The sequence below is a fragment of the Agelaius phoeniceus genome, chromosome 5, assembly GCF_051311805.1.
Source record: "Agelaius phoeniceus isolate bAgePho1 chromosome 5, bAgePho1.hap1, whole genome shotgun sequence".
Taxonomy (NCBI): domain Eukaryota; kingdom Metazoa; phylum Chordata; class Aves; order Passeriformes; family Icteridae; genus Agelaius; species Agelaius phoeniceus.
In genome coordinates, this window is record NC_135269.1 from 73,544,110 (window position 1) to 73,569,846 (window position 25,737).

General features: G+C 71.1%; 3 protein-coding genes across 3 annotated transcripts; 1 reads left to right on the top strand and 2 right to left on the bottom strand.

Moving 5' to 3' along the window:
• The first annotated feature begins 3,439 nt into the window (after window positions 1-3,439).
• Window positions 3,440-7,357, top strand: LEP (leptin). Its single transcript, XM_077179349.1, has 4 exons — window positions 3,440-4,877; window positions 5,499-5,524; window positions 6,036-6,199; window positions 6,756-7,357. Exons 1-4 carry the CDS (start codon window positions 4,480-4,482, stop codon window positions 7,119-7,121), a joined length of 954 nt encoding a protein of 317 aa, XP_077035464.1. The 5' UTR covers window positions 3,440-4,479; the 3' UTR covers window positions 7,122-7,357.
• Window positions 7,358-8,176: 819 nt separating this feature from the next.
• On the bottom strand, window positions 8,177-18,061 carry RBM28 (RNA binding motif protein 28). Its single transcript, XM_054631403.2, has 17 exons — window positions 17,723-18,061; window positions 16,674-16,948; window positions 15,991-16,066; window positions 15,803-15,895; window positions 15,122-15,196; window positions 14,593-14,955; window positions 14,114-14,180; window positions 13,924-14,033; window positions 13,373-13,446; window positions 12,643-12,778; window positions 11,932-11,996; window positions 11,667-11,831; window positions 10,481-10,615; window positions 9,801-9,875; window positions 9,162-9,631; window positions 8,616-8,715; window positions 8,177-8,533 (listed from the first exon to the last, which is right to left on the bottom strand). The coding sequence occupies exons 1-17, from the start codon at window positions 17,847-17,849 to the stop codon at window positions 8,402-8,404; spliced, it is 2,538 nt and encodes an 845-aa protein (XP_054487378.2). The 5' UTR covers window positions 17,850-18,061; the 3' UTR covers window positions 8,177-8,401.
• Window positions 18,062-18,205: 144 nt separating this feature from the next.
• On the bottom strand, window positions 18,206-25,068 carry PRRT4 (proline rich transmembrane protein 4). The gene is made up of 5 exons (XM_077179348.1): window positions 24,971-25,068; window positions 22,606-23,169; window positions 22,435-22,527; window positions 20,030-21,664; window positions 18,206-19,957 (listed from the first exon to the last, which is right to left on the bottom strand). Exons 2-5 carry the CDS (start codon window positions 23,159-23,161, stop codon window positions 19,152-19,154), a joined length of 3,090 nt encoding a protein of 1,029 aa, XP_077035463.1. The 5' UTR covers window positions 23,162-23,169; window positions 24,971-25,068; the 3' UTR covers window positions 18,206-19,151.
• Between the last annotated feature and the right edge of the window lie 669 nt (window positions 25,069-25,737).

Here is a 25,737-nt window from a genome sequence, read left to right on the forward strand (position 1 = left end):
GTAGGACCGAGGGGCCGGGGGGGGGTCGGGATCCCCCTGTGCCCCCCCCGCCCCACCCCCGCTCCGCCCAGGGGACCCCCCCACCCGGGACCTCCCCCCACCCCGGGGATGCCCCCCCTAACCCCGGGACCCCCGCCCGCCCCCTCCGGGACCCCCGCCCTGCCGGGCCGAGCACAGCACGGGGGGGGGGAGGCCGCCAGAGCCCCCCGGGACCCCCGGGGGCCCGAGCCCCGTCCCGGCACCCCGGGAGTCCCCGGACCCCGCTCCGCAGCCCCCCGGGACCCCCCCAGAACCCCGGCACCCCCCCCAGCCCCCCCTGCAGCCCCCCGGGACCCCTGGACCCCAAAGCCCCTGACCCAAGGGACCCCCCTGCCCCCTCCCCAGCCCGTGACCCCCCCCGCTCTGCCCCGGCCCCCCCGGCCGTGCCCCCCCTCCCACGGCCCAGGACCCCCAGTGTCACCCCCAGGACCCCCCCCCCTCCCCATGTGCTGGCCCGGGGGTGCCCCCCCTGCACCCACACCCCCCCACCCCACCGGGACCCCCCCGTGACACCCCCGGAGCCGCTCCCTGCCCGCCCCCCATGTCCCCTCTGTCCCAGGGGGGCGCCGGGGGTCCCTCGGCTCCAGCTGCCCCCGGGGGGGTCACACAGAGCCCCCCTCGGGGGGCGGCACCGCCCTCCCCACCCAGGGACCCCAGAGCCGCCCTGGCGGATCTGGAAAGGTCTGTGCCACTCACGGCCACTGTCACCGTCACTGTCCCCTTGCGGTCACCCGCGGGGCCGGCACTGCTCAGGGACCCTCTGCGTCCCCCCCGTCCCCTCTGGGCCCCTCCCAAGCTCTGGGGGACCCCCGGGTGAGGGGGAGCCACCCCCAGGTCCCGCCGGCACAGCCACCAAGGGATGTCCCCTGTGTCCCCTTCATCCCTCCAAATGGGGCTCCCTCGGCACCAGGGGGTGGCAGGGATGTCCCCCCGGGATCGGGGGGTGACAGGGCCCTGGTGGCCTTGGCCGCGTCCCCCCAGCCTGTCCCACTCTGGCTGGACAGAGGGATGGGGGACACAGGGATGGGGGTGGCAGCCAGGAGAGCGTCACCATCCCTGTCACCGGCATGGTGGGGCTGCAGGGGGGGGACAGGGGTGGGAGAGGGGACCTGTGGTGGGGACAGGGACATGGATGGGGATGGGGACATGGATGGGGATGGGGACAGGAATATGGGGTGGAGACAGTGCCATGGAGATGGGGACACAGGGTGGGGACAGGGACATGGATGGGGATGGGAGTGTGGGATGGGGACGGGGACATGGGAGGGGAACAGGGACCTGGGGTGGAGCAGGATCAGGGGCTGGGGATGACGTGGGCTGGAGCAGGGACACGTTCACTGCTGGCAGGTGATGGTGGCACCTCAGCCCAGCCCAGGTGACGTCGGTGAGGAGCCATCAGTGGTGGCCTCAGAGCCGCTTCCTGCTGTCCCTGGGGTGGCACCTCAGGCATCACCAGCCATGGAGCTGCCCTGGGGAGCCCGGAGTGCCACCAGCAGGGGATCCCCACAAAGGACCTCGGGGACACCTGGGACCCCAAGCTGGGGACATCGCCACGGACTGGCCACAGAGCCACCGAGTGACCACGGGGACAGCGACCAACCATGGGGACAGCGACCAATCATGGGGACAGTGACCATCCACAGAGCCACCGAGTGACCACGGGGACAGCAACCAATCATGGGGACAGTGACCAATCATGGGGACAGTGACCATCCACAGAGCCACAGAGTGACCATGGGGACAGCGACCAACCATGGGGACAGCGACCATCCACAGAGCCACAGAGCGGCCACAGGGCCATGGGGACACTGCCCGGCCATGGAGCTTCGAGCTTGTCCTGTCACCAGCCCTGGGACACGGCTCGGACACCTGGAACTGGGGCGCTGCCACCCAGCCAGTGGCACCAAGGACAGGATCAGCCATGGGCCACGTCCCTGCAGTGCTGGGGGACACAGACCTGGCAGCCACGGTGACACTGAGCAAGGGTCCCTGAGGGGACACCAAGGACTGGACCCATTGATGACACTGAGCAACAGCCCCTGAGGTGACACCGAGCACCGGCCCCGCTGGTGACACCGAGCAATGGCTCCTGCAGTGACACCGAGCACGGCTCCACCGGTGACACCAAGGACTGGCTCCTCTGGTGGCCTCCTGCCACCCCCTGGTGCTCTGGTGGCTGAGGGACAGGAGCCTGGGGACACCCTGGATGTGCTGGTAGGAGTTGGTGGCACTGCTCTGTCCCGTGCCACCATCGCGCTGTGCCATGTTAATGTCACTCTGTGCCATGTTAATGTCACTCTGTGCCACATCCCCAGTGTCTGTTCTGTGTCCCCATCACTCTGTGTCACATCAGCATTGCTCTGTGCGTGTCACCTCACTCTGTGCAATGTCACCATCGCTCTGCGCCATGTCCCCTGGTGTGTGTGCCACACCCATGTCACTCTGTGCCACATTCATGTCACTGTGTGCCATGTCACCTCACTCTGTGCCACATCCATGTCACTCTGTGCCATGTCACCTCACTCTGTGCCAAGTCCCCATGGTTCTGTGCCATGTCCCTGTCCCTCTGTGCCACATCCCTGCCATTCTGTGCCATCCCCATCACAGCCACATCTCCTCCATGTTGTCCCATGTCCCCACTGGGCTGTGCCACGTCCCCATCACTTGGTGCCATGTCCCTGTCACTCCATGCCCCATCCCTGTCCCTTTGTCACCCCCATCCCTCTGTGCCACATCCCCAGGGTGTCAGGGTGTTGTGCCCTGTCCCCACCACTCTGTGACATGTCCCTGTCCCTCTGTGCCACCTCTCACGGGTGCCAGGGCCATGGCAGCGCACACGTGACAGGTGGCACACGGCAGGTGACGTGTGGCACACAGGGTGGCACACAGGGGTGGGTGGCAGTGTCCCCAGCACAGGGGACAGCCGGGGACTGGCGGGGCCCTCGGGTCAGGGGGGCCGTGTCCCACCTCAGGCCCTGTCCCGGGGGCTCCGCGTGTCCCCGTCCCCGTCCCTCCTTGTCACCTGCTCCCTTGTCACCGCGGTGCCACCGGGGGCCACCGTCCCTGTCCCTCTCGGGTCTTTTTGCGGTCTGGGCTTGCTGTCCCTCCCCAGCCAGGAAGCCCTTACCCCAAAAAGCATCCGCGGGGGGCCGAGCCAGCGGGGACCCCAGGTGAGTGGGGGGACAGCGAGGGGACAGCAGGGACACGGGGGGGGGGCAGTGCTGGGGGACAGCGGGGACACGGGGGGGGGGCAGTGCTGGGGGACAGCAGGGACACGGGGGGACAGTGAGGGGACAGCGGGGACACGGGGGGGGCAGTGCTGGGGGACAGCGGGGACACGGGGGGACAGCAAGGGGACAGCGGGGACACGGGGGGGGCAGTGCTGGGGAGGGGGGGACAGCAGGAATGGGGACACGAGGCCACCGCAGCTCCTGGCACGGCCGGGGACCTGTGGGGGTGACACTGGGGACACCTCGGGGGCGGGGGGGTGACACTGGGGCGTGCCGAGGGGACACCAAGCCGGGGGGGGGGGCACAACAGGTCCCAGTGCTCCCAGTTTGGGTCCCCATCGCTGCCCAGTGACGGGGGAGGGGCCCAAGGGCTCCCGGTGGCCGAGCCACCCCCTGGGGACACTCAGGGGTGACGGGGATGGGTCCCTGGAGGGGATGGGGACAGGAATGGGGACATGCGGGACAGTGGGGACAGGGCGCTGGGACAAGGTTTGGGGACACACGGGGTGCTGGCAGAGATGACGGGAGCGGGACACGAGGGATGCCAGGTGGGAGGGGACAGGCCGTGACGTCAGCCAGGTCACCGTGCTGGCACTCTGCGTGTCCCCAGAGCCCCGCGGCCCTGCCAGCGGCTGCCGGGCACCGGTGTCACCGGTGTCACCGCCGCCCTTCCCGGAAGGGCCACCGCGGTGTTTGCCGAGTGTCACCGCCGTGGTGGCACCAACTGCGGCGTCACCAGCGCGGGGACAGCCCCGCCCGGGGACCCCCACGGGGACAGCCCCTCCCTCTGGGGACAGCCCGGGCCGGGGGTGACAGGGACAGGTGGGGACAGGACCCCTCTGTTCCCCCCAGTGACAGGGACGGGGTGGCCCGTGCCCCCGACAGAGCGCCCCCCCCCCGTGTCACCCTGGCGGTGTCCCCTGGGTCTGGGGGCTCCTGGGGACACCTGGGGGACACCTGGGACCCTTGAGGACACCGGTGCTGTCCCTGGTTTGTCCCTATCCCGTGCCCGGTGTGCGAGTGCCACGCGCGGGGACACGGGGGGGACAAGGGTGGATACAGAGGGGGGTTATGGGGACAAGCGGGGACACGAAGGGGACACGGGGGGACACAGGGGGGACACGAGGAGGGGACATGGAGGACGTGGGGACGCTGTGGGGAGACTGGGGGCAGGTGGGGCGGGGGGACACCGAGCGAGGCGCGCGGGGCCATGCGGGACACGGGGGGACACGGGGGGACACGGGCGCGTGTGCGCGGTCACGGCGCGCGGGGCGCGCGTCACGGCGGGGCTGCGCTCACCTGGGCACGTATGCGCGGGGGGGGTAACGGGACCGGGGGAGCAGTGGGAAACCGGGACCCCCCCGGAGCCCCCGCGCGTCCCCGGGACCCCCCCGAGCCATCCCCGTGTCCCCGGCTCGCCGCGGGCCCCCCGCGCTCCTCCTGCTGCGGGACCCCCGGAGGCGTCCCGGGCCCCCCCGGCCGGACCCGGCCCGGGCAGCGCGGGGGGGCGGGGGGGGCGGGCAGCGCTGGGGAGCGGCCCCGCCGCTATAAACGGGGGCGGCGCGATGGAGCCACGGCCGCGACCGACGGGACCCGCGGGGCCACCAGGTGAGCCCGACCCCGAACCCCCGGAGGGACCCCCAACCCCATAGGGACACCCCAAACCCCCGGAGGGACACCCCAAACCCCCCGGAGGGACCCCCAAACCCCATAGGGACACCCCAAACCCCCGGAGGGAACCCCAAACCCCCCGGAGGGACCCCCAAACTCCCATAGGGACACCCCAACCCCCCGGAGGGACACCCCCAGGTGCTCAGGGACACCCCAAACCCCCAGAGGGACACCCCGCTCAGGGGCATCCCCCGCCCCCTCCCTGGGACCCCCACCCTGGGCTATCCCCCCGGTCCCCTCACCCCGGGGGTCTCGGGCTGTGTCACCCCCGGGGGTCCCCAGTGTCCCCCCCCTCCCCAGGGCACCTGCGGGTTCGCTCTCCCGGGCCTGGCTGGCACCGAACCTCCTGGGGGGTCTGGGCACCCCCTTGTCCCCGTCATTGTCCCCCCGGCCCCTGCTGTCCCCGAGGTGGTGGCAGTGCCACCGGCCGTGTGCCTCGGCCCCGCGGGGACACCGGGGGTGACCCAGGAGACCGCGGGCCGCCCCCGCCCGGCCGGTGGGCTGGTGGCACTGGCGGGGTCCCCGTGTCCCCCCATCACCGGCACCGTCTCGTTCCAGGCTCAGCGAGTTCGTGCGAGGCTCCGGTGAGTGGCACTGTCCCCGTGTCCCCTCGGTTTCCCCCGTCCCCGTGTCCCAGCACACCCCCACGTTCCCGCATCCCTGTGTCCCCCCCGTTCCTGTGTCACCCGTGTCCCCCTGTCCTCCGCACCCCCAGGTCCCCCACGTCCCCCCCATCCCCGAGCTGTGGGTGACAAGGTCCCCCCAGCGTCCGTCCCGCAGCCCCAGGGGGGTGACACAACCCCGGGGACCCAGCGCGCACCGTGACCGTCCCCTCCCGCTCCGAGCCCGCGCTGTCGCTGTCCCCCGCGTGGTCAGGGCCGGGCGGCGGTGGCGCTGGTGACAGGTGCCAAAGGGCTCCGGGAAGGCGTCAGGGACACGGCCCGAGCGGCACGTGCGGGAGGGGACACGGTGCCACCGTGCCGAGCGCCCCGTGCGCCAGCGGCGCCGCTTCCCGCCCGTCCCGGTGCGCTGCCCCCGGCGCCCCGGGGCTGACCCGCGCGGGTTTGGGGTGACAGCCGTGTCCCCGCTCCCCAGAGGCCGCCGGCGGGATGCGGGGTCCCGGTGCGTCCCTGCGGGCGCTGCTGTGCCTGGCGGTGGCGCTGGCGGTGGGCGGGGGTCGCCCCGTGCGGCTCGAGAGGGTCCGGGCGGACGCGCGGGCCCTGACCCGGACCCTCAGCACGCGCCTGCAGCAGCTCCAGGTGACCCCGGGGACCCCCACAATGAGGGGGGGGGAGGGGCTGTGACAGCCGGGAGGGGCTGGGGGGACACCCACAATGGGGGGGACATGTCCCAGACTGGGGGGCTGGTCCTCACTAGGGGGGATCCTGTTTCCCAAAGCGGGGTGGGGTCTCCAGGAGGGTCTGCCATGGGGGGGACCCCATGCCCAGATTTGGGGGGTCCCCAGGAAGGGGCGCCTGGGGCGAGGTGGGTCTGGGGGTCTCACCCCAAATCGGGCACCCGCAGGGATGGGGTCTGGGGGAGATTTGGGGTCTGCACGCCCAGGGATGGGGTCTGGGGGAGATTTGGGGTATGCACCCCCAGGGATGGGGTCTGGGGGAGATTTGGGGTCTGCATGCCCAGGGATGGGGTCTGGGGGAAGATTTGGGGTCTGCACGCCCAGGGATGGGGTCTGTTCCCCGAGGGTTGGGGTCCCCAAGCAGGGACAGCCATAGCTGGGGGTGCCTCAAACCGGGTTCCCCAGGCTGGCCGGGTGTCCCCCCGCCCTGCCCCGACGCCCCCTGTGTGTTCCCCCAGCTGTTCCCGCTGACCCTGCGCATCTCGGGCCTGGAGGGGGTCCCGGAGGGGGCGCTCCCGGACGGGGGGGCGCCCCCGGGGCTGGGCTGGGCCGCCCAGCGGCTCCAGCTGTTCCAGCGGCTCCTGGCAGCGCTGCCCGGGGCCGACCTGCGCCTGGCCCAGGTGGCCAACGACCTGGAGAACCTGCGCAGCCTGCTGGCCGTGCTGGGCGCGCTGCTGGGCTGCCCCGCGCCCCGCGAGCCGCCCCCGGCGCCCCCCGCGCCGCCCAACGAGGCCCCGCACACGCTGGCCGGGGTGGCCCTGGCGCGGCTCCGCGGCTGCCTGGACGGGGTCGCCGCCCGCCTCGAGGGGGTCCCCGCGTGTTAGGGACCCTCGGGACCCCCCCAGGACCCCCCGGCCCGCGGGGACACGGCCGGGACCTCAGCGGGTCTCGGCAGGACCCCACCGACAGGACCAGGAGCTCCATGGGGACACCGCGAGTGGCCGCGGGCACCGGAGCAACTCCAGCTGCTGCCAGCACCTTTTTCTACAACATTACTGCTACTGTTATTGTTATTACTGTTACTGTTAATTTATTTAATTTAAAGCCCCTTTTCCAGCAGCCTCAGGCGTGTCTCTGATGACTCTGGGGACATGGGACACCCCTGGGGAGAGCGGCCACACAGGGACAAGGGACATCTCTGGGGACAAGGGACACCCGTGGGAAAAGGGAAACACATGGGGACAAGGGACAAACCCTGAGACATGGGACACCATGGGACATGGGGCCTCTGGGACAAGGGACCCCTGGGGACAAGAGACACCCCTGGGGACAGCACCCCCATGGGGACAAGGGACTCCCCTGAGAAACGGGATCTGCAGTGTCATGGGGGCACCTGGGGACAAGGGGCACCTGGGGACAAGGGACACCTCTGGGGACAAGGGACACCCCAGGGACATGGGACCCTTGGGGACAAGGGACATTTGGGACAGAGGCCACACGGGGACAAGGGACCCCCCGGGACACAGGGGCACCAGGGGACAAGGGACAGCGGGGCCCTGGGATCTCGTGGCCCCCAGGGCAGGGGTGACACGGGGACACGGCCCTGTGACTCAGTGGCAGCTGATGACTCGCTGGTGGCTTTGCCACCCCCGGCCTGGTGTGACCCTGACACTTCCAGCCTGGCTGGGGACACGGCGGGGGCCGGGACCCCCAGGAAAGGGGAAAAGGGATGGGAGACAGGGAGAGAGGAACAGGGGGGACAAAAGGGACAGGGATGGGGGAACAGGGACACGCACGGGTGGCACTGGTGGTGTCACTCTGTGTCCCCTGCAGCGCTGGCCTGGCCCCTCCTGGTCCCTGCCCAGAGCCCCCCCTGCCCCCCAGCCCCGGGCAGATGTTTTGGGGTCCATGAGGTGGGGGGCAGCACCGAGAGGCCAAATTTTCCTCAAAAAACCCATTTTTATTAAAACCCAGGAAGACACAGAGCCATGGGGGGGGAGCACCCCCAAATCCTGGGGGGAGCCAGGAGGGACCCAGGGCAGGGTCCCACCCCCAGCCCCCCCCAGAGCGCGTGGGGGCAGCACCCCAAGACCCCCCTGTAAGGTCTGGGACCCCCGGCACCCCCAGGGGGGTTTTGGGGTGCCAGGGGGGTGCTGGGGGAGCCTCAGCTCTCGAACCACTTTCCCCCCCGGGCCGTGGCGGGGGTGCTCCCCAAAATCTTCCTCTTGTACCTCTCCACCAGCTCCTGGAAGCGCGCCTCAGCCCCCCCGGGGCCCCCCCGGCGCCGCCGCTGGCCCTGGGGGACACAGCGGGGTCAGGGGGACCCCGAAACCCCGGGCTGGGGGGGGCAATTCCCACGGGAGACCCCAAATGCCTACCTGGGGAGGGGGCACCCGGAGCTTCTCCCGCCGCCGAGAGGCCTTGGGGGCTTTGGGGGGCTTGGGGGGTGGCTGAGCCTTCTTCCCCTTGTCCCGTTTCCTGGGGAAAAAAAGGGGAATTGGGAAAAGGGGGAATTGAGGGGGAGACCCCAGGGTGCCCCGAGGGGCAGAGACCCACGGGGAGGGGGAAAGGAAATGGGGAGTGAAAGGAGAAAGGTCTGGGGGAAAGAGGGGAGAAAAGAATGGGAAAAGGGAGGGAATGGGGTGGGAAAAGGGATGGAGAAGGGAGGGAAAACGGGGGAGAAAAGGGGAAAAAGGGTGGGAAAGGAGAAGGAAAGGAAAGGAAAATGAGAGAGAAAAGGAGGGGGGAGGAAAAGGGGGAGAAATGAAAGAATGGCAGGTAGGAAAAGAGGAGGGAGGAGGGAAGGAGAGGAAAAGGGAAGGGTGGAAAAAGGGGACAAAAAGCTGGGAAAAAGGGAAGCGGGGAGAACACTGAGGGTGAAAGGGAGCAAAGCAGCACAAGGCCAGGGCACAGGGCCCCCTCACCTGATCTTGGGGCCGCGGTGCGAGGGCAGGGCCAGCACCTTGGTGCGGGGGGCGCCGGGAGCCCCCCTGAGCCCCGGGCCCTGCGTGCGGAACCCGGCCCAGGGGGCCCCGGGGGGCGGCCCCGAGGGGGGCTGGGGGCCCCCTGAGCCTGCGGGGGGCGCTGGCTGCGCCTTGGGGGGCGCTGGCTGTGCCTTGGGGGGCGCTGGCTGCGCCTTGGGGGGCGCTGGCTGTGCCTTGGGGGGCGCTGGCTGTGATTTGGGGGGCGCTGGCTGTGCCTTGGGGGGCGCTGGCTGTGATTTGGGGGGTGCTGGCTGGGCCTTGGGGGGCGCTGGCTGTGCCTTGGGGGGCGCTGGCTGCGCCTTGGGGGGTGCTGGCTGTGCCTTGGGGGGCGCTGGCTGTGCCTTTGGGGGGTCCGGGGCTCCTTCGGGACCCTCTGCAGATCCTGCAGCTGCCTTGGCCTTGGCCTTGAGCTGTGGGGAAAGGGCGTCAGTGTGGGGCCAGTGTGGGGTCAGTACTGAAAGCCCCGGGGGGCACAGTGGTCAGGGGGCACAGGGTGAGAGGGCACAGGGTCAGAGGGCACAGTGGTCAGGGGGCACAGGGTCAGGAGGCACAGGGGGCACAGGGTCAGGGTGTCCCTACCAGCCCCCGCTGGATCCTCTGCTCCCGCAGCCGCAGCTTCCGCCGGTCCTCGAGCGCAAACTCCACGATCGGGCGCTGGGGGGGCACGGTGGGCACCCCAAAAATACCCCAGATACCCAAACACCACGGTGGGCACCCCAAATACCCCAAACACCACGGTGGGCACCCCAAAACGCCCCAGAAACAGGGGGGACACTCCCAAATACACCAAACACTGGGGGGGACACCTGCCAAGTACTCCAAACAGCAGGGGTGCATCCCAAAATGCCCCAGACACTGCAGAGCACCCTGAAATCCCCTCAAGTAGCCAGTGGGACACCCCAAAACCAAGAGGACATTTCTAAAGCTCCCAAAACTCTGTGGGGGACACCCCAACACCCCAAACTTGCAGAGGGCACCATGGAACCCCTCGAGCAATGGGGAGGTCCTGAGCAATGTCATGGAATCCCCATGACACCCCAGCACAACGAGGGCACCCCGAAATCCATGGGGGGGCCCAGAAACCTCCCTAAAAACATTACAGGGTAACCCAGAACGCCCCAAAAACCGGGGGGCACCCAAAAACACCCAGGGGAACCCCCAGGGCATCCCAAAACCACCCGGGGGAACCCCAGGAAATGCCAGGGGCAGCTCTGGGGTCTGGAAACGGGGTCCCCTGGATTTGGGGTGCCCCCACTGACCTTGTGGGCCCCGAAGAGCTCGGGGTTGTTGTTGAGGCGCCGCAGGGCCCCCAGGGCCTCCTCGTGCTCACCGAACTCCACGAAGGCGAACCCCAAAGATTTGCCCTGGCCCCGCAGCTCCCGCATCACCCGGCACTGGGGAAAGCACGGGGTCACCCCAAAACTCACCCTGGGCACCCCAAAACCCACCCACAGCTCCTGCCATCACCTGGCACTGGGGAAAGCACGGGGTCACCCCAAAACTCACCCAGGACACCCCAAATCCCAACCCAAACAACCCCGCAGCTCCCCCATCACCCAGCACTGAGGAGGAGATTGGGTCACCCCAAAAACACCCCCGGGTCACCCCAAAATTCACCCTCTGTCACCCCAAAACCCACCCACAGCTCCTGCCATCACCTGGCACTGGGGATGGGATGGGGTCACCCCAAAAACACCCCCTGGGTCACCCCAAAACCCACCCAGGGCACCCCCAGAGGGGCACGAAGGAACACAGAGGTACACAAGGGGGACACGAGGGGGACACAAGGCAGGCACAAAGGGGACAGGGGGACAGGACGGGGGGACATGGGAGGGACAGAGAGGGATATAAAGGGACCCAGGGGCACACAGGGGGACATAAGGGGACCCAGGGGGACACAGAGGGACCAAGTGAGACACAGGGGAACCCAGGGGGACACTGAGCGAACAGAGGGACCCAGAAGGACACAGAGGGACTGATGGGGACAGAGGAACACAGAGGGACATGAAGGGACACAAGGGGGACACAAGGACACAAAGGGACACAGAAGGACACAAGGGAGACACAAGGACATGTAGGGGGACATGGGGAGACGCAGAGGGACCCAGAGTGACCCAGGGGGACACAGAGGGACCCACGGTGACCCAGGGTGACCCAGGGTGATGCGGAGGGACGCAGGGTAACCCAGGGGGACACAAAAGGACACAGAGTGACCCAGAGTGACCCGGGTGACCCAGGGTGACACAGAGTGACCCAGAGTGATCGGGGCCAGCACCTCGGTGATGCAGGGAGCAGCACCATTGTTGCTGCATGGGGTGGCACGCAGCAGGGCATGCAGCTGCACCAAGGCCAGCGCCTTGGGGCCAGGGTGACCCAGGGGAAGCCAGGGGGACACAGAGTGACCCAGAGTGACCCAGGGTGACCCAGGGTGATCGGGGCCAGCACCTCCTTGATGCAGGGAGCAGCACCATTGGTGCCACGCAGGGTGGCTCGCAGCAGGGCGCGCAGCCGCGCCGAGTCCAGCGCCTTGGGCAGGTTGTGCAGGCACAGCCGCGTCCGCGACACGGCCACGTTGGGGTCCTGCAGCCGCCGCCGCTTCAGCTCCTCAAACTGGGGGGACAGGGGGGTCAGGGGCTGGGCACCAGGGGGGACACCCCCAAACACCCCCACAGACACCCAAAGCCCCCCGAGGCCGCAGAGCCGCACTCACCCGCGCTCGCTTGGCCATGTCCGAGTCACTGACGCCCTCGGCAGCGCGCGAGCCCGGGCGGATGGCTGGGAATGGGGAAATGGGGGAGCTCAGGGCAACGGGGGGCTTGGGAGGATGGCTGGGATGGGAACTGGGGTGGGAAATGGAGTAGGGAACTGGGGGAGCTCAGGGGGAAGGGAGGAGCCTGGGGAGATGGATGGGATGGGAAACAGGGTCAGGGGATTGGGGTCACAGGGGCTTGGGGGACTCAGGGGAATGGGGGAGCCTGGGCGGATGGCTGGGATGGGAACTGGGGTCACATGGGATTTGGGGGAATGGGGGAGCCTGGGCAGATGGCTGGGATGGGAACTGGGGTCAGGGGAACTGGGGTCACAGGGGTTTGGGGGGCTCAGGGGAATGGGGGAGCCTGGGGGGGTGGCTGGGACTGGGGAAATGGGACAATTTTGGGAATTTGTGGGGTCAGGGGGTAATGGGAGAGCCTGGGCAGATGTTTGGGGCAGGGAATTAGTGTGTTCTGGGGGGGGTCAGAGAAATGTGGTGGGGAAGAGAGGGGGGTCAGGGGGGTTTGGGAAGGGTTTGAGAAGCACTGGGGGTGCAGAGGGAATGGGGGGTGGGGGATTTGGGGAGCAAGGGGAAATTGGGGTTGGGGGTCCCCACGAGAACGGGGAGGTTGAAAGGGGGGTCAGGGGGGCACGGTGGCCCCTGACTCACCCCCCTCCCGGGCCAGGTACAGGTTCCTGGTGCCTCCTCGGGGCCGGGCCGTCCCCGCTGGGAGCCCCCGGGCCTGCTCCTGGCTCAGGGCAGGGTCCACGCGCAGCAGCCGCCCCCCCAGGCGCAGCCCCCCGCCCTGGGACAGGGGGCAGGGGGCATCAGACACTCCTGAACCTTCCTGATCCCCCCCGAAACCCACAGCGTCCCCCAAAACCCCCAGCATCCCCCAAAGCCTCCCCAGAACCCCCCTAAACCCACAGCGTCCCCCAGAGCCTCCCCAGAACCCCCCGAAACCCACAGCGTCCCCCAGAACCTCCCCAGAACTCCCCTAAACCCACAGCGTCCCCCAGAACCTCCCCAGAACTCCCCTAAACCCACAGCGTCCCCCAGAACCCCCCGAAACCCCCAAAATCCCTCAAACTCTCCCAAAATCTCCCATCCCACCAAAACCCCAAACTGCCCCCAAACCCTGCTAGACCCTCCCCCAAACCCCTCCCAAACCCCTTCAGGACCCCTCAAACCCCCCCAGTCCCACCAAAGCCCTCCCAAACCCCCTCAGGATCCCCCAAACCCCCCCAGTCCCACCACAGCCCTGCCCCAAACCCCCAGACCCCTCTCCAAGCCCCTCCAGGCGCTGCCCGAGCCCCCCAGAGCCCTGACCCCCCTGCCCCCCCATCCCGGGGGTCTCTGTCACTGCAGGGTCCCCTCTGCCCCCCCAGGCCCCCCTCACCTCGGGCCCCTCCTGAGCAGCCTGGATGCATTTCTGGGCCCCCTCGGGGGTCTCAAACTTGGCAAAGGCAGAGCCTGGGGGGGCAGGGGGGGTCAGGGGGAGCCCCCGAGGGAGGAGGAGCCCCCAGGGTGGGAGCCAAGGCCAAACATAGGACACCCCCAATGTGGGGGCACCCCAAACATGGGATAACCCCCCCATCGTGGGCACTGCCCATTGTGGAGACCCTCCCCCAAGTGTGGGACAGACACCCCAAAATGTGGAACAGACATCCCCAAGTGTGGGACAGACACCCCCAAAATGTGGGACAGACACCCCAAAATGTGGAACAGACATCCCCAAGTGTGGGACAGACACCCCAAATGTGGGACAGACACCCCCCAGATACCCCAGGACTCTCTGGGATCCCTCCCAAAGATCCCCCCCAGGACTCCCCCCCCACCTCTGGGGTGCAGCCCCCACCCAGATCCCCCCTCTTTGGGGGTGTCGGTGTGGGGGAGCAGCACCCCGTGCCCCCCCAGCCCCAGCTCTGGGGTCCCCCAGCCCTGTGCCACCTTTTGGGGTGCCGGTGTGGGGGTGCAGCACCAGCCGCACGTAGCAGAGCCCCCCGAACTGCTCCAGGCTCTCCTGCAGCTCCTCCTCCTCGGTGTCGAACGAGAGGTTCCTGGGGGGACCCCGGGGCTCAGGGGGTGCCCAGGGGGTGCCCAGGGTGGGGGTCCCCCGCTCCCAGCCCCCCTCACTCACCGGATGAACACGGTCCTGCCCTCGCCCACGTCCGACGGGCGCTGCCTGCGCCTGCGGGGGGGCTCCTCTGCAACGGGGGGGTCAGGGCACCTGGGAGCCCCCCAGGGCACCCCCAGACACCTCTGGACACCCAGAGCACCCCCAGACACCCAGGGGCACCCCCGGACACCCAGGGGCACCCCCGGACACCCAGAAATGTCCCCATCCCCTGCAAGACCCCTCAGATTGCCCTAAGCCCCTCCCTCAAATCTCCCCAGACCCCTTAACCTCTCCACAAACCCCCCAAAAAAATCCCAGGAGCCCCCAGCCCATCCCAACCACCCCAGGAGCCCCCAGCCCATCCCAAACCCCCCAAAGTCCCCCGCCCATCCCAACCTCCCCCAGCCCATCCCAAACCCCCCCAGGAGCCCCCCCCAGACCCCCCAGACCTCTCCCATCCCAGAAGCCCCCAGCCCCAGCCACGCCAGTACCCAACAAACCTTCCTCATCCTCATCCTCTTCATCCTCCTCGTCCTCATCCTCCTCATCCTCTTCTTTTTCCTCATCTTCTTCCTGCTCTTCCTCTTCTTCATCTTCCTCCTCCTCCTCATCTTCCTCTATCTTCTTTTTTTTCCTGGGCCCCAGCCCAGCTCTGAGTCCTGATCCCCTTTTTGGGGTCTTCCGGGGCGCCGGGGCAGCCTCTTCCTCCTCCTCCTCCTCCTCCTCCTCCTCTTCATCCTCCTCCTCCTCTTCCTCCTCCTCCTCCTCTTCATCCTCCTCTTCCTCTTCCTCCTCCTCATCCTTTCCTTCATCATCCTCTTCTTCCTCTTTTTCCTTTTTTTTCTCCCCTTTCTCCTCTCCCTCTGTAGGAACAGGGGGCGTGGGGGGTTCACAGTCACCCCTCGCCCCCCTCTGCCCCCCCAAATCCCCAGGGCCCCCAGCCCCTCACACGGGGTCTGGGGGGATTTGGGGACTCACTGGGGGGGATTGGGGTCTCAGGGGGGTTTGGGAGCAGTTTTGGGGTCTCACCAGGCGGTTTTGGGGGTCCCTGTGTCCCCTGGTACTTGTCCTTGGCCACAGCCCAGTCCACAGCCAGGGGCCGCCCTGGGGGGCACGGGGGGGTCAGCGCCCCAAATTCCTGAGGGCCCGCTGTGCCCCACAGACCCCCCCTCTGTGTGCCCCTCCCCAGAGACCCCCGACGCCCCCAGGCTCCCCCAGCTCCCTCCCCTCGCCCCCCATTTCCCCCAAACCTCTGATCTCCCCTGTGTGGAGACCCCCAGCACCCCCAACTCCCAGAGACCCCTGCTGAACCCCAGGACCCCCACACTCAGACCTGACACCCACTGAGCCCCCCAGGATCCCCCAGAACCCCCAAACCTCTGATCTCCCCTGCATGGAGACCCCCAGCACCCCCAACTCCCAGGAACCCCTGCTGAACCCCAGGACCCCCCAGCCCCCCCGAACCTCTGAGCTGGGCCCCGTTGAGCCCCCATTGAGCCCCCCCAGCCCCCTAGGACCCTCAGGACCCCCCCCAGACCTCTGCGCTGGGCCCCATTGAGCCCCCCCAGCCCCTCAGGACCCCCAAACCTTTGATCTGGGCCCCGTTGAGCCCCCATTGAGCCCCCCCCAGCCCCCCAGGACCCCCAAACCTTTGATCTGGGCCCCGTTGAGCCCCCATTGAGCCCCCCCAGCCCCCCAGGACCCCCAAACCTTTGATCTGGGCCCCGTTGAGCCCCCGCAGGGCCGCAGCCGCCTCACGCAGGTTCCGGAGCTGGACGAAGGCGAAGCCCCTCGGGGTCCCGTCTGCAAGAGCCCCCCAGAGCCCCCCAGAGTGAGCCCCAGAGTGGGCCCAGGCCTGGGGGGGCACCCCGGGGGGCTCAGGGGCTCTGGGGGCTCACCAGGCTTGCGGGGCAGGTTCAGCTCCACCACGGGGCCAAAGGGGGTGAAGAGAGCCCGGAGCTCCTCCTCAGAGCACTGTGGGGACAGGGGGACAGGGGGGTCACTGTGGGGACAGGGGGACAGGGGGGTCACTGTGGGGACAGCGGGGTCACTGCAGGGTCACTGTGGGTCAGGGGGGTTTGTGGGGACAGGGGGGTCACTGTGGGGACAGGGGGACAGGGGGGTCACTGCAGGGACAGCGGGGTCACTGTGGGGTCAGGGGGGGTTTGTGGGAGCACTGCAGGGTCACTGCAGGGTCACTATGGGGTTTGTGGGGCCCTGGGGAGAGGGCAGCACTGGGGGGCTCTGGACATGAGGGCCACCAGGGGTTTGGGGGTCCTGGGGGCGTCAGGGGCTGCTGGGGAGGTGCCCTGGGAGGAATGGGGTCACTGGAGGGGTCTAGGGGAAACTGGGGGGGTCCTGGGGATGGGGAAGTGCTGGGAGGGTCCCTGGTGGGAGTCCATGGAGGGATGGGGGTCCCCAGGGAATGGGGGTCCCTTGGGAAGAGAGCGGTGCCTGGGGAGCCTGAGGGGCACTGGGGGGTCCCTGGGGGGTTGAGGACACTCAGGGGGTGCCTGGGGGAGTTGGGGGCACCCAGGAGGCACTCGGGGGGTCCCAGGAGGTGCTGGGGGTCCCCTCTCACCTGGAAGCTGAGGTTGCGCAGGATCAGCCGTGCCTTGCGGGAGGGGCCCCGCGGTCTCTTGGCACGGGGGGGTTCCGGGGGGGTCTCTCCCTGTTCCCCCCGCTCCCCCCGTGCCCCGGGGGTATCCGTGCCCCTCCCGGGGGGCCGGGCCCGCGGCCGGGCGGGGCTCACGGGCAGGCGCCGCCCGCCCAGCTCGGGGGGCTCCCGCAGCGCCCGCGCCGCATCCTCGCTCAGAGAGAACGTCACGTACCCGAACCCGCGGCATTTCGGGGAGCCTGGGGGGGCCGGGGGCGCGTCAGGGACCCGACACCCCCGGCACGGCCCCCCCGGACCCGACTGGGACCCCCCAAACCAGCCATGCCCCAGAGCCCTGCTGTGGAGGCAGCCGAGTCACCCCATGCTGCCCCCCAATTCCTGACCTCCCAAATTCCTGCTCCTCAAATTCCTGACCTCCCAAATTCCTGCTCCCCAAATTCCTGCCCCTCCAAATTCCCGATCTCCCAAACTCCTGCTCCCCAAATTCCTGCTCCCCCAAATTCCTACTCCTCAGATTCCTGCCCCCCGAGTCCCCCAGCCCCGGCCCCCCCTGTGCCTCCCAGCTCAGACCCCAATCCCAAATGTCACCTCCCTTCCAACACCCTGCTCCCATTCCTGCAGGCCCCAGCCCCAAATCGCAATCCAAGCCCCCCCATCCCCCTCAGCCCCCCAAATTCCGGCCTCGGAACCCCCCAGCCCCCAGCCCCAAATCCCTCCATGCCCCAAGACGCAGACTCAGCCCCTCGGGCCCCTCAGCTCCCAACCTCCAGCCCCCAAAGCCCCCAGGGCCCTGCCCAGCCCCCAGACCCCATTTCCAGCCCCTGAAGCCCCCCCTCCCAACTCCTGCAGCCCCCCCAGACTCCGCTCCCAGCCCCTGCAGCCCCCCCAGTCCCCGCTCCCAGCCCTGCAGCCCCTCCAATCCCCGCTCCCAGCCCCAGAGCCCGCTCCCAGAGCGCCTTAGACCCCGCCAAACCCCGCTCCCCGCTGCCCCCCGCCCCCCCCCGAGCGCGGACCCTTCTCAGTGACCACGAAGCAGCGGCGGATCGGCCCCAGGTGCCCGAAGAGCCGCTCCAGGAGCGCGGCGGTGGCTCCGGCGGGGAGGCCCCGCACCAGCACCGTGCGCGCCTCGGGCGCCGCCATCTTGGGCCGCGGGGCGTGCCGGGAGCGGGGCGGAGCGGCGCCCGGGGGCTCGGGGGGGCTCAGGGCGCCCCCTGGCGGCGCGGAGGACCGGGGGCACCCGGGGGCGGGGCAGGCTCAGGGACCCCGCAGCACAGCCCAGAGGGGTCCTGGGGGGCTCCGGGACCCCGCAGCACAGCCCAGAGGGGTACTGGGGGGGCTCAGGGGGTCCCACCCCGCGGGAAGGGGGTCGAGAAGCCCTTGGGGTACCGTTCCGGGGATGGGGGCACGTTCGGGGGTCCCGTGTCGGAGCTGGGGGGTCAGAGGGTCCCGCCCCAGGTTTGGGGGTGCTCAGGGTTCGCCCGGGGGTGTCACACACATCCTTCGCACGTGGCACTTTATTGGGTACACGTGGGGGGGGGGGGGACTGGGGGGGCCATGGGGGAGATTGTGGGGCCCCAGGTCGTCACCAACATTTGGGGGTCTCGGGGGATTGGGGGCGCTTTGTTACCCGTATTAGGGGGGTCACAGGGACCTGAGGGGCGTCTGGGGGGTCCCCAGACTGGCACCAGCACTTGGGAGGCTCAAAGATATTGGGGGGGGGGGGGCGTTTCTTACCCGTATTTGGGGGCGGTCTCATGGAATTGGGGGTCCCCAGATTGGCACCAGCACTTAGGGGTCTCGAGGACTTGGGGGGCAGCTGGGGGGGGTCCCCAGATTGGCACCAGCGATTGGAGGGCTCGAGGCTCTGGGTGGGGCACTTCGTTACCCGTATTTGGGGGTCTCAAGGACTTGGGGGGCGGCTTGGGGGTCTCCAAGTCCTCATCAGCACCTGGGGGGCTCATTTGGGGCGGGCAGTTTGTCACCCTCTTCGGGGGGACTCGGGAACTTGGGAAGGGTCCCAGATTGTCACCAGCACTTGGAGGGGTCTCAGGGACATGGGGGAGGGCAGTTTGTTACCCGTATTTGGGGGTCTCGGGGACCTGGGGGGCATCTTGGGGGTCCCCAGGTTCTCATCAACACTTGTGGGGCTCTGGAGGACATGAGCGGGGGGGTATCCCCGGATTGTCACCCGTATTGGGGGGGGGGGTCTCAGGGGCCTGGGGAGTCCCCAGATTGTCACCAGCACTTGGGGGGGCTCAGGAGTTTGGGGGTCCCGAGGCTGTCACCCTCGTTTGGGGGTCTCGGGGGGCTCAGGGGGTCCTGGGGGTCTCTGGCCGGGCTCTCCCCTCCGCTCCCTACAAGTCAATGGTGTCGCTGCCGGGGCTGGGGCCGCCGCCGCCCGCGGGGGTCTCGGGGGGCGCCGGGCCGGGCCGGGGGCTCCCCTCAGCCCAGCTCTGCGACGGCCGCAGCGGGGGCGGCGCCGCCCGGGGGGGGCCCTGCGCGGGGGTCCCGGGGGTCGGCGCCCCCCGGGCCTGGGGGGCAGCGCCGGGATCCCCCCCCCGGGCCGGGCCCCCCCCCGCAGGAGGCGGCGCGGGACAGCCCAGAGGGGCGGGGGGCGGTGGGGGGGCCGCGGGGGGCGGAGCTGCCGGCACCGGGGGCACCGGGGGCACCGGGGGTGTCAGCTGTGCCAGGCCCCCGTGTCCCAGCTGTGCCAGAGGAGCTGGGCTCTGACGGGCCAGCTGTGCCAGGCGCTGCAGGGCCCTGCGTTCCAGAGGTTCCAGCTGTGCCAGCTGTGCCAGGGGTTCCAGGTGTGCCGCTGGTGGCGCCGGTGGCGCTGCTGGTGCTGGCGGTGCCCGGTGTCCCCGTCCCTGAGGTGCTGGCGGTGCCAATTCCCGGGGTCGCGGTTTTGCTGTCCCTGGTTGTGCCGGGGGTGCCGCGCTCTGTCCCGCCGGCTGTGCCAGCTGTGCCAGCTGTGCTGGCTGTGCCAGCTGTGCCAGCTGTGCTGGCTGTGCCAGGTGTGCTGGGTGTGTTGGCTGGGCCGGCTTTGCCGGCTGTGCCAGGTTTGCTGGTTGCTGCAGTTGTGCCAGGTGTGGTGGCTGTGCCAGGTTTGCCGGCTGTTCCAGGTGCTCCAGCTGTGCCAGGTTTGCTAGCCGTTCCAGCTGTGCTAGGTGTGCCAGCTGTGCCAGGTGTGCCGGCTGTTCCAGGTGCTCCAGCTGTGCCAGGTTTGCTAGCCGTGCCAGCTGTGCTAGGTGTGCCAGCTGTGCCAGGTGTGCCGGCTGTTCCAGGTGCTCCAGCTGTGCCAGGTTTGCTAGCTGTGCCAGGCGTGCCAGCTGTGCCGCCTGTTCCAGGTGCTCCAGCTGCTCCAGCTGTTCCAGGTTTGCCAGCTGTTCCAGCTGTGCCAGGTTTTCCGCTTGTGTCAGGTGCTCCAGCCGTGCCAGCTTTGCCGGCCGTGCCGGCCGTGCCAGCTTTGCCAGCCGTGCCATCCGCGCTCGCCCCCGCGGTGCCGGTGCCGCCCGCTGCCGCAGCCCCGGCTGTGCCGATGGCGCTCCCGGTGCCCAGCCCGGGCATGGCGGCGCTGCCGGCCCCCGGGAGGGCGGAGGTGCCGGTGCCCGCGGTGCTCCCGGTGCTGCCGCCCCCCGGTAGGGCGGTGCTGCTGGTGCCGGTGCTCGCGGTGCTCGCGGCGCTGCGGGCGCTGCCGGCGGCGCTGATGACGCTGATCTCGGTGCTCCCGGTGCTCCCGAGCACGCTGACCCCGTTGCTCTTGGTTTTCCCACCGTTCCCAGCGCTACCCGTGACACCGACGCCGGTGTTCCCGGCGTTGCCGATGAGGCCGATCCTGGCGCCCGCGGCGCCCCCGATGCCGCCGTTCCCGGCCCGGAACATTCCCGGCGCTCCCAGGGCCTCGTCGATGGAGCGGCGCAGGTCGATGGGGGACGGGGGCCGGTACCCGGCCGTGGGGTCCCCGTCCGCATCCAGGGGGGACTCGGGGGGCGCCCCCGCCTCCTCGCCCGTTCCCCGCCCGCCGCCGCCCTCGGGGGGCTCGGTGGGGCCGCCGGGGGGGGCGCGGCCGCTCGGGGGGGCGGCGAAGGCGAGCGCGGCCAGCGCCCCCCCCATGGCCAGCTCGGCCAGGCGCGCCCCCAGCTGCAGCCCCCACCAGGCCCAGGGCCCGGGCGCGGGGGTCGCGGCCCAGCCCCAGAACTGCAGCGCCCCGAAGAGCTGCAGCCCCGCGCTCAGCGCCGCCGCCGCCGCCCCCAGCCCTCGCAGGACCCCCGCCCGCGCCCCCCCCGCCCCGCCGCGCTTGGCGCGCCCCCCGCCCGTCCCGCAGCGCCGCAGCCCCCGCAGCGCCAGCGCGGCCGCCAGCGCCGCGAACAGAGCGCGGGGCAGCAGCAGCAGCAGCGCCGGGGGCCCCCCCAGCGCCGCCAGCGCCCCCACGGCGCCCAGGACCCCCCCCAGGTGCAGCACCCCCAGTGCCAGCAGCAGCGGAGCGGGGCCGGCGGCGGGGGGCGCCAGCGCCAGCCCCCAGCCCAGGCACGGGAAGGGCAGCTCGAACAGCGCCCGGGCGGCGGGGGGCGGCAGGCGCCCCCCCAGCTCGTAGGGGTCGAAGAAGAGCGGGAAGGCGCGGGCGAAGGCGGACAGGGCCAGCAGCGCCCCCAGCAGCCGGGCCAGCCCCGGGCGGCGCCCCCCCAGCAGCAGCAGCGCCCCCAGCCCCCCCAGCAGCGCGAAGGCCGCCCCCGCCCCATAGACGTGCCCGGCCCAGGCCGCGCCCCACAGCGCCGCCGCCTCGGGCCAGGGGGTGCCCAGCGGCAGGAAGTGGGGCGGCCACGAGAAGGGGGGCGCGGGGGAGGCCCCGCCGGGGTCCGGCCCCCCCGAGCCGCAGGCGGAGCCGGGGGTGCAGGCGGAGGCGGCGGCGGGGGGCGGCGCGGCCCCCCGGGAGGGCTGGCGGCCGGGGGACAGCGCTGCGGGAGACGCGGGGCTCAGCGCGGGGAAACGGGGCTCCCACATCCCGCATCTCCCCACGGATCCGGAGGGAGGCAGCCCACCCCCAAGCACCCACAAACTCCCAGATCTCCCCATTTCCCCGGGACCCCCAAACCAGAACCCCCCCCCCCCCCACTGCCTCCAAACCCGCCAGCCCCCAGTCCACAGCCTCCCCCCCAGACCCTGCATCCCCCGGGCCCCTCCAAACCCAGCACCCCCCCCGTTCCTTCCCGACACCCCCAAAGCCCAGGACCCCCCCCGTTTCCCTGCCCCCAGACACCCCCAAAAGCCCAGGACCCTCCCACCCCCCAGGAACCCCCAGCTCCCAGACTCCCCCTCCTCCCAACCCCCCCAGGCCACCCCCAAATCCCACCCCCTCAAACCCCGGCCCCCTCAAATCCTGCACCCCCAAATCCCGCCCCCCCAAAGCCCGCCCCCCAAAGCCCCGCCCCCCCAAATCCCAGCCCCCCAAATCCCCGCCTCCCAAATCCCGCCCCCCAAATTCCGCCCCTCAAACCCCGGCCTCCCAAATCCCGCCCCCCAAATCCCGGCCCCCCCAAATCCCAACCCCAAATCCCGGCCCCCCAAATCCCCCGCCCACAAATCCCAGCCCCCAAATCCCGCCCCCTAAACCCCGGCCTCCCAAATCCCGGCCCCCCCAAATCCCAGCCCCCAAATCCCAGCCCCCCAAATCCCACCTCCCAAATCCCAGCCCCCCAAATCCCAGTCCCTCAAATGCCGCCCCCACCTGGCTCGGCGCCGCTCCCCGCCTCGTCCAGCTCCAGGGACGCGTTTCCCCCCTCAGCGCCGATCCTGGGGGGCCCCGTGGGGAACAGGAACCCTGGGGGGCACGGAGCTGTTGGTGTGGCTGTTGGGGGGCTCCTCAGCTTTGGGGGGCCCGGCGCGGCCCGGCACTCACCGGCGGCGCTCAGTCTCCCGGCCAGCTCCGAGAGGCCCGGCAGGAGCCGGGGGCGGCCGGGGGGGCCCCGCAGGAGGCTGGTGGGGGGCACGGCCGGCCCCGCGCCCCCCGGGGGGGGGTCCAGCCCCGCCGTCAGGTCGATGGCGATGTCCAGCTCCAGCTGCTTGTCCCGGGGCCGCCCCGGGCCGGGGGTCGTGGCCCCGCGGGCGGGGGCGCCCCCCCGGCCCGGCGCCTCCTCCGGGGGTCCCGCGGAGCCGGGCTCCTCGCCGGGCTCCGGCAGCGTGGGGGGCGCGGCGCTGCGGGGGGGGGGGCCCGGGCTCCTGGGGGCGCCCGGGGGCGTGGGGGGCGCGGGGGGGCGCGGGCCCCCCTGGCTCCGCACCTTGATCTTGAAGTTGAGGCCGAGGTTGAGGGACAGCACGGGGGAGTCGCTGTGGGGCGCGGGGGGCGTCCCGGGGGGGGCGCTGGGCGGCGGGGGGGCGGCGGCCCGGGCCAGGCAGAGCAGCGCCAGCAGCAGCCGGGGGGCGGCCGCCCCCCCCGCGGGGCACAGCGGCGACATCGGAGCGGCTGCGGACAGGGGGACGGGGGCGTCACCTCCCGGCATCACAGAGACCCCCATGACAGCCCAGAACCCTTCCCCACATGGCACCCCAGAGCCCCCCATGGCACCCCAGAGCCCCCCATGACACCCCAGAGCCCCGCATGGCACCCCAGAGCCCCCCCATGGCATCCCAGAGCCCCCCCCATGGCATCCCAGAGCCCCCCATGGCACCCCCCGGTACCCAGAGAGCATTTGAGAGGGGACAGGGGCACCTGGGGGGAACAGGGACAGGAGCGGACAGGGGCACCTGGGGGGGACAGGAGCACCTGGGGACAGGGAGAGGATGTGACGGGCCAGGTGCACTCAAGGGTGGACACACGGGAACGCTCCAAGGGAGGGGACAGGAGCATCCGGGGGGGACACCGGGGCACCTGGGGACAGGAGCCCCTGGGGGGAGGACAGGAGCAGCCCGAGGGGGAGCAGGGGTACCCCGAGTTTGGGACAGGAGCACCTGTGGGGACACAGAGCCCCCCCAGGGAAGGGGCGGGAGCGGCCCGGGTGCGGCGGTGGCACTCGGGGACGGGGGGCACTCGGGGGCGCGCGGCGGTGTCGCCTCCCCCGGAGCCCCCCCGCCCGCGCCAGGTCCCTAATCGGGGTGACAGGGGCTGTCGCCGCGGGCTGGCACCGCGCCCGTCAGGGCGGCGGCGGCGCGGGCACGACGGATGCGAAGTGACACGCGGGACACGCGGGGAGCCGCGGCCCCCGCACAGGACAGCGCGCACCGCGCCCCCGGAACTGCCACCCCCGCAAGGGACACCCCCGGCACTGCCCCCCCGGAACTGCCACCCCCGGCACTGCCACCCCCACGCGGGACACCCGCGCACCCGCCACCCCCCGGCACTGCCGCCCCGCAGCCCTGCCTGCCCCAGAGCCCCGCGGCAAGAAGGGGGTCCCCACGCCCCGCCCCACGCCGGTGCCACCCGTGGGTCACAACCGCGCTCCCCGCACGCCTGCCCCCCCCGCCCGCCTCCTCCCGCTGTGCCCACGCGTGTGACAGGGACATTGCCGGGGGGGGTACACGGGAACAGCCCGGGGTGGGCACCCCCCGCGCCCCCCCCGCACCCCCGCTCGCACCCCCACCTGTGCCCCCCCACCCGTGCCCCCCCCACCTGTGCCCCCCCACCTGTGCCGCCCCCCCTCCCCCGCTCCCACGCGCCCCCCCCGCCCCGCTCACCCCCCCGAGCCCCCCCCGGCCGCGCCCCCCCCGCGCAGCCCCCCCCCCCCTTTTCCCGCGCGTGGGTGCGTGTGCGCACGTGTGCGCGCGCGTGACGGCGCGTGCCAGCGCGTGTGCGTGGGACAGCGCGCGCGGAGGCGGCGCGGGGGGGGCGCGGGGCTCGGCACCGCTTTGGGGGGGGGGGGGGCAGCCCCGAACCCCCCCCGAACCCCCCGAACCCCGCTCGCCACCGCCGCAGCCCCGGGGCGCCCCCGCACCCGGCCCCCCCTCCCTGCAAACCCGGGGCCCCCGAACCCCGGCACCCCCAAACCCGGCTCACCCCCTCCCCCCCCCCCGGCAGCCGGCACCTCGCGATCCGCGCCCCCCCCACCGGGGACCCCAACACCGGGCACGCCCCGTACCCCAAACCCGCACCCCCCCCCGAGCTCCCCCCAGCCGCACCCCCAGCCCCGCTCAGCAGCGCCCGGCGGGCCCCCCCCGCTGCCCCGCAACCCGCGCACCCCAAACCCGGCACCCCAAACCCCCGCGCACCCCAAACCCGCTCCCCAAACCCCCGCGCACCCCCAAAGCCACCCCCGCCCCCCCGCACCCACCGGCCTCGGCGGCGGCTCCAGCCCCGGCCCGGCCCCGGCGGCGGCAGCGGCGGGAGGGGCGGGCCGAGCCCCCCCCCACTCCTCCTCCTCCTCCTCCTCCTCCTCCTCCCACCCCCCGCGCCCCCCGGGCTCCCCCCGCCCCAGCCCCCGCCCCCCCCGCGGGCTCCGGGACCCGGCGGGGCCGCGCGGCCCGGCTGGAGCGGGGGGGGGACATTGGGGGGGTCCCACAGTCGGGGGGGGGAGGTCTGAGGGGTTCCCGTCCTGCAGGGGGGAGTCATGGTGGGGTTCCCACATTTGGGGGGGGTCTCACATTTTGAAGCGGTCCCACACTGGGGGGTCCCACACATGGGGGTCCCACACTGGGGACATGTCCCACATCTCAAGGGGGTCCCACTTTTGGGGGGTCCTCCCACATTTGGGGTGTCCCCCCGTAGGGGAGGGGGTCCCACATTTGTTGAGGGGAATATCCTGCGTTTGGGGTTTGTCCCAAATTTGGAGGGGGGTGTCCCACAATTGAGGGGGGGCTCTCCCTTCTGAGAAGGTGCCACATTTGGGGTGCCCTGTTTGGGTGGCGCTACTTGTGGGGGGTCCCAGGTGTGTCCCGACCTTTGCCACCCATGCCATGTGTGTGCCACCCGTGCCATGCGTGTGCCACCCATGCCCGTGCCATGTGTGTGCCACCACCCTGTGTCACAGCATGTGCCACCCGTGCCATGTGTGCCACCATCCTGTGTCACGGCATGTGCCCTCCTGGTGCCACGTGTGTC

Coding starts and splice junctions, on each gene's coding strand:
- RBM28 (XM_054631403.2), bottom strand. CDS start 17,849: ATGGCGGCGCCCGAGGCGCGCACGGTGCTGGTGCGGGGCCTCCCCGCC. Junction 15,197..15,802: donor CAACGGGGCCCAGATCAAAG/GTTTGGGGGTCC, acceptor CGTGCCCCCCAG/GGCGGCCCCTGGCTGTGGAC. Junction 14,956..15,121: donor GGGACCCCCAAAACCGCCTG/GTGAGACCCCAA, acceptor CTGTTCCTACAG/AGGGAGAGGAGAAAGGGGAG.
- PRRT4 (XM_077179348.1), bottom strand. CDS start 23,161: ATGTCGCCGCTGTGCCCCGCGGGGGGGGCGGCCGCCCCCCGGCTGCTG. Junction 22,528..22,605: donor CGGGAGACTGAGCGCCGCCG/GTGAGTGCCGGG, acceptor CGTGCCCCCCAG/GGTTCCTGTTCCCCACGGGG. Junction 19,958..20,029: donor AGGCGGCACAGCTGGCACGC/CTGGCACAGCTA, acceptor CAGCTGGCACAC/CTAGCACAGCTGGCACGGCT.
- LEP (XM_077179349.1), top strand. CDS start 4,480: ATGCGGGACACGGGGGGACACGGGGGGACACGGGCGCGTGTGCGCGGT. Junction 4,878..5,498: donor GGGACCCGCGGGGCCACCAG/GTGAGCCCGACC, acceptor GTCTCGTTCCAG/GCTCAGCGAGTTCGTGCGAG. Junction 5,525..6,035: donor CGAGTTCGTGCGAGGCTCCG/GTGAGTGGCACT, acceptor CCCGCTCCCCAG/AGGCCGCCGGCGGGATGCGG.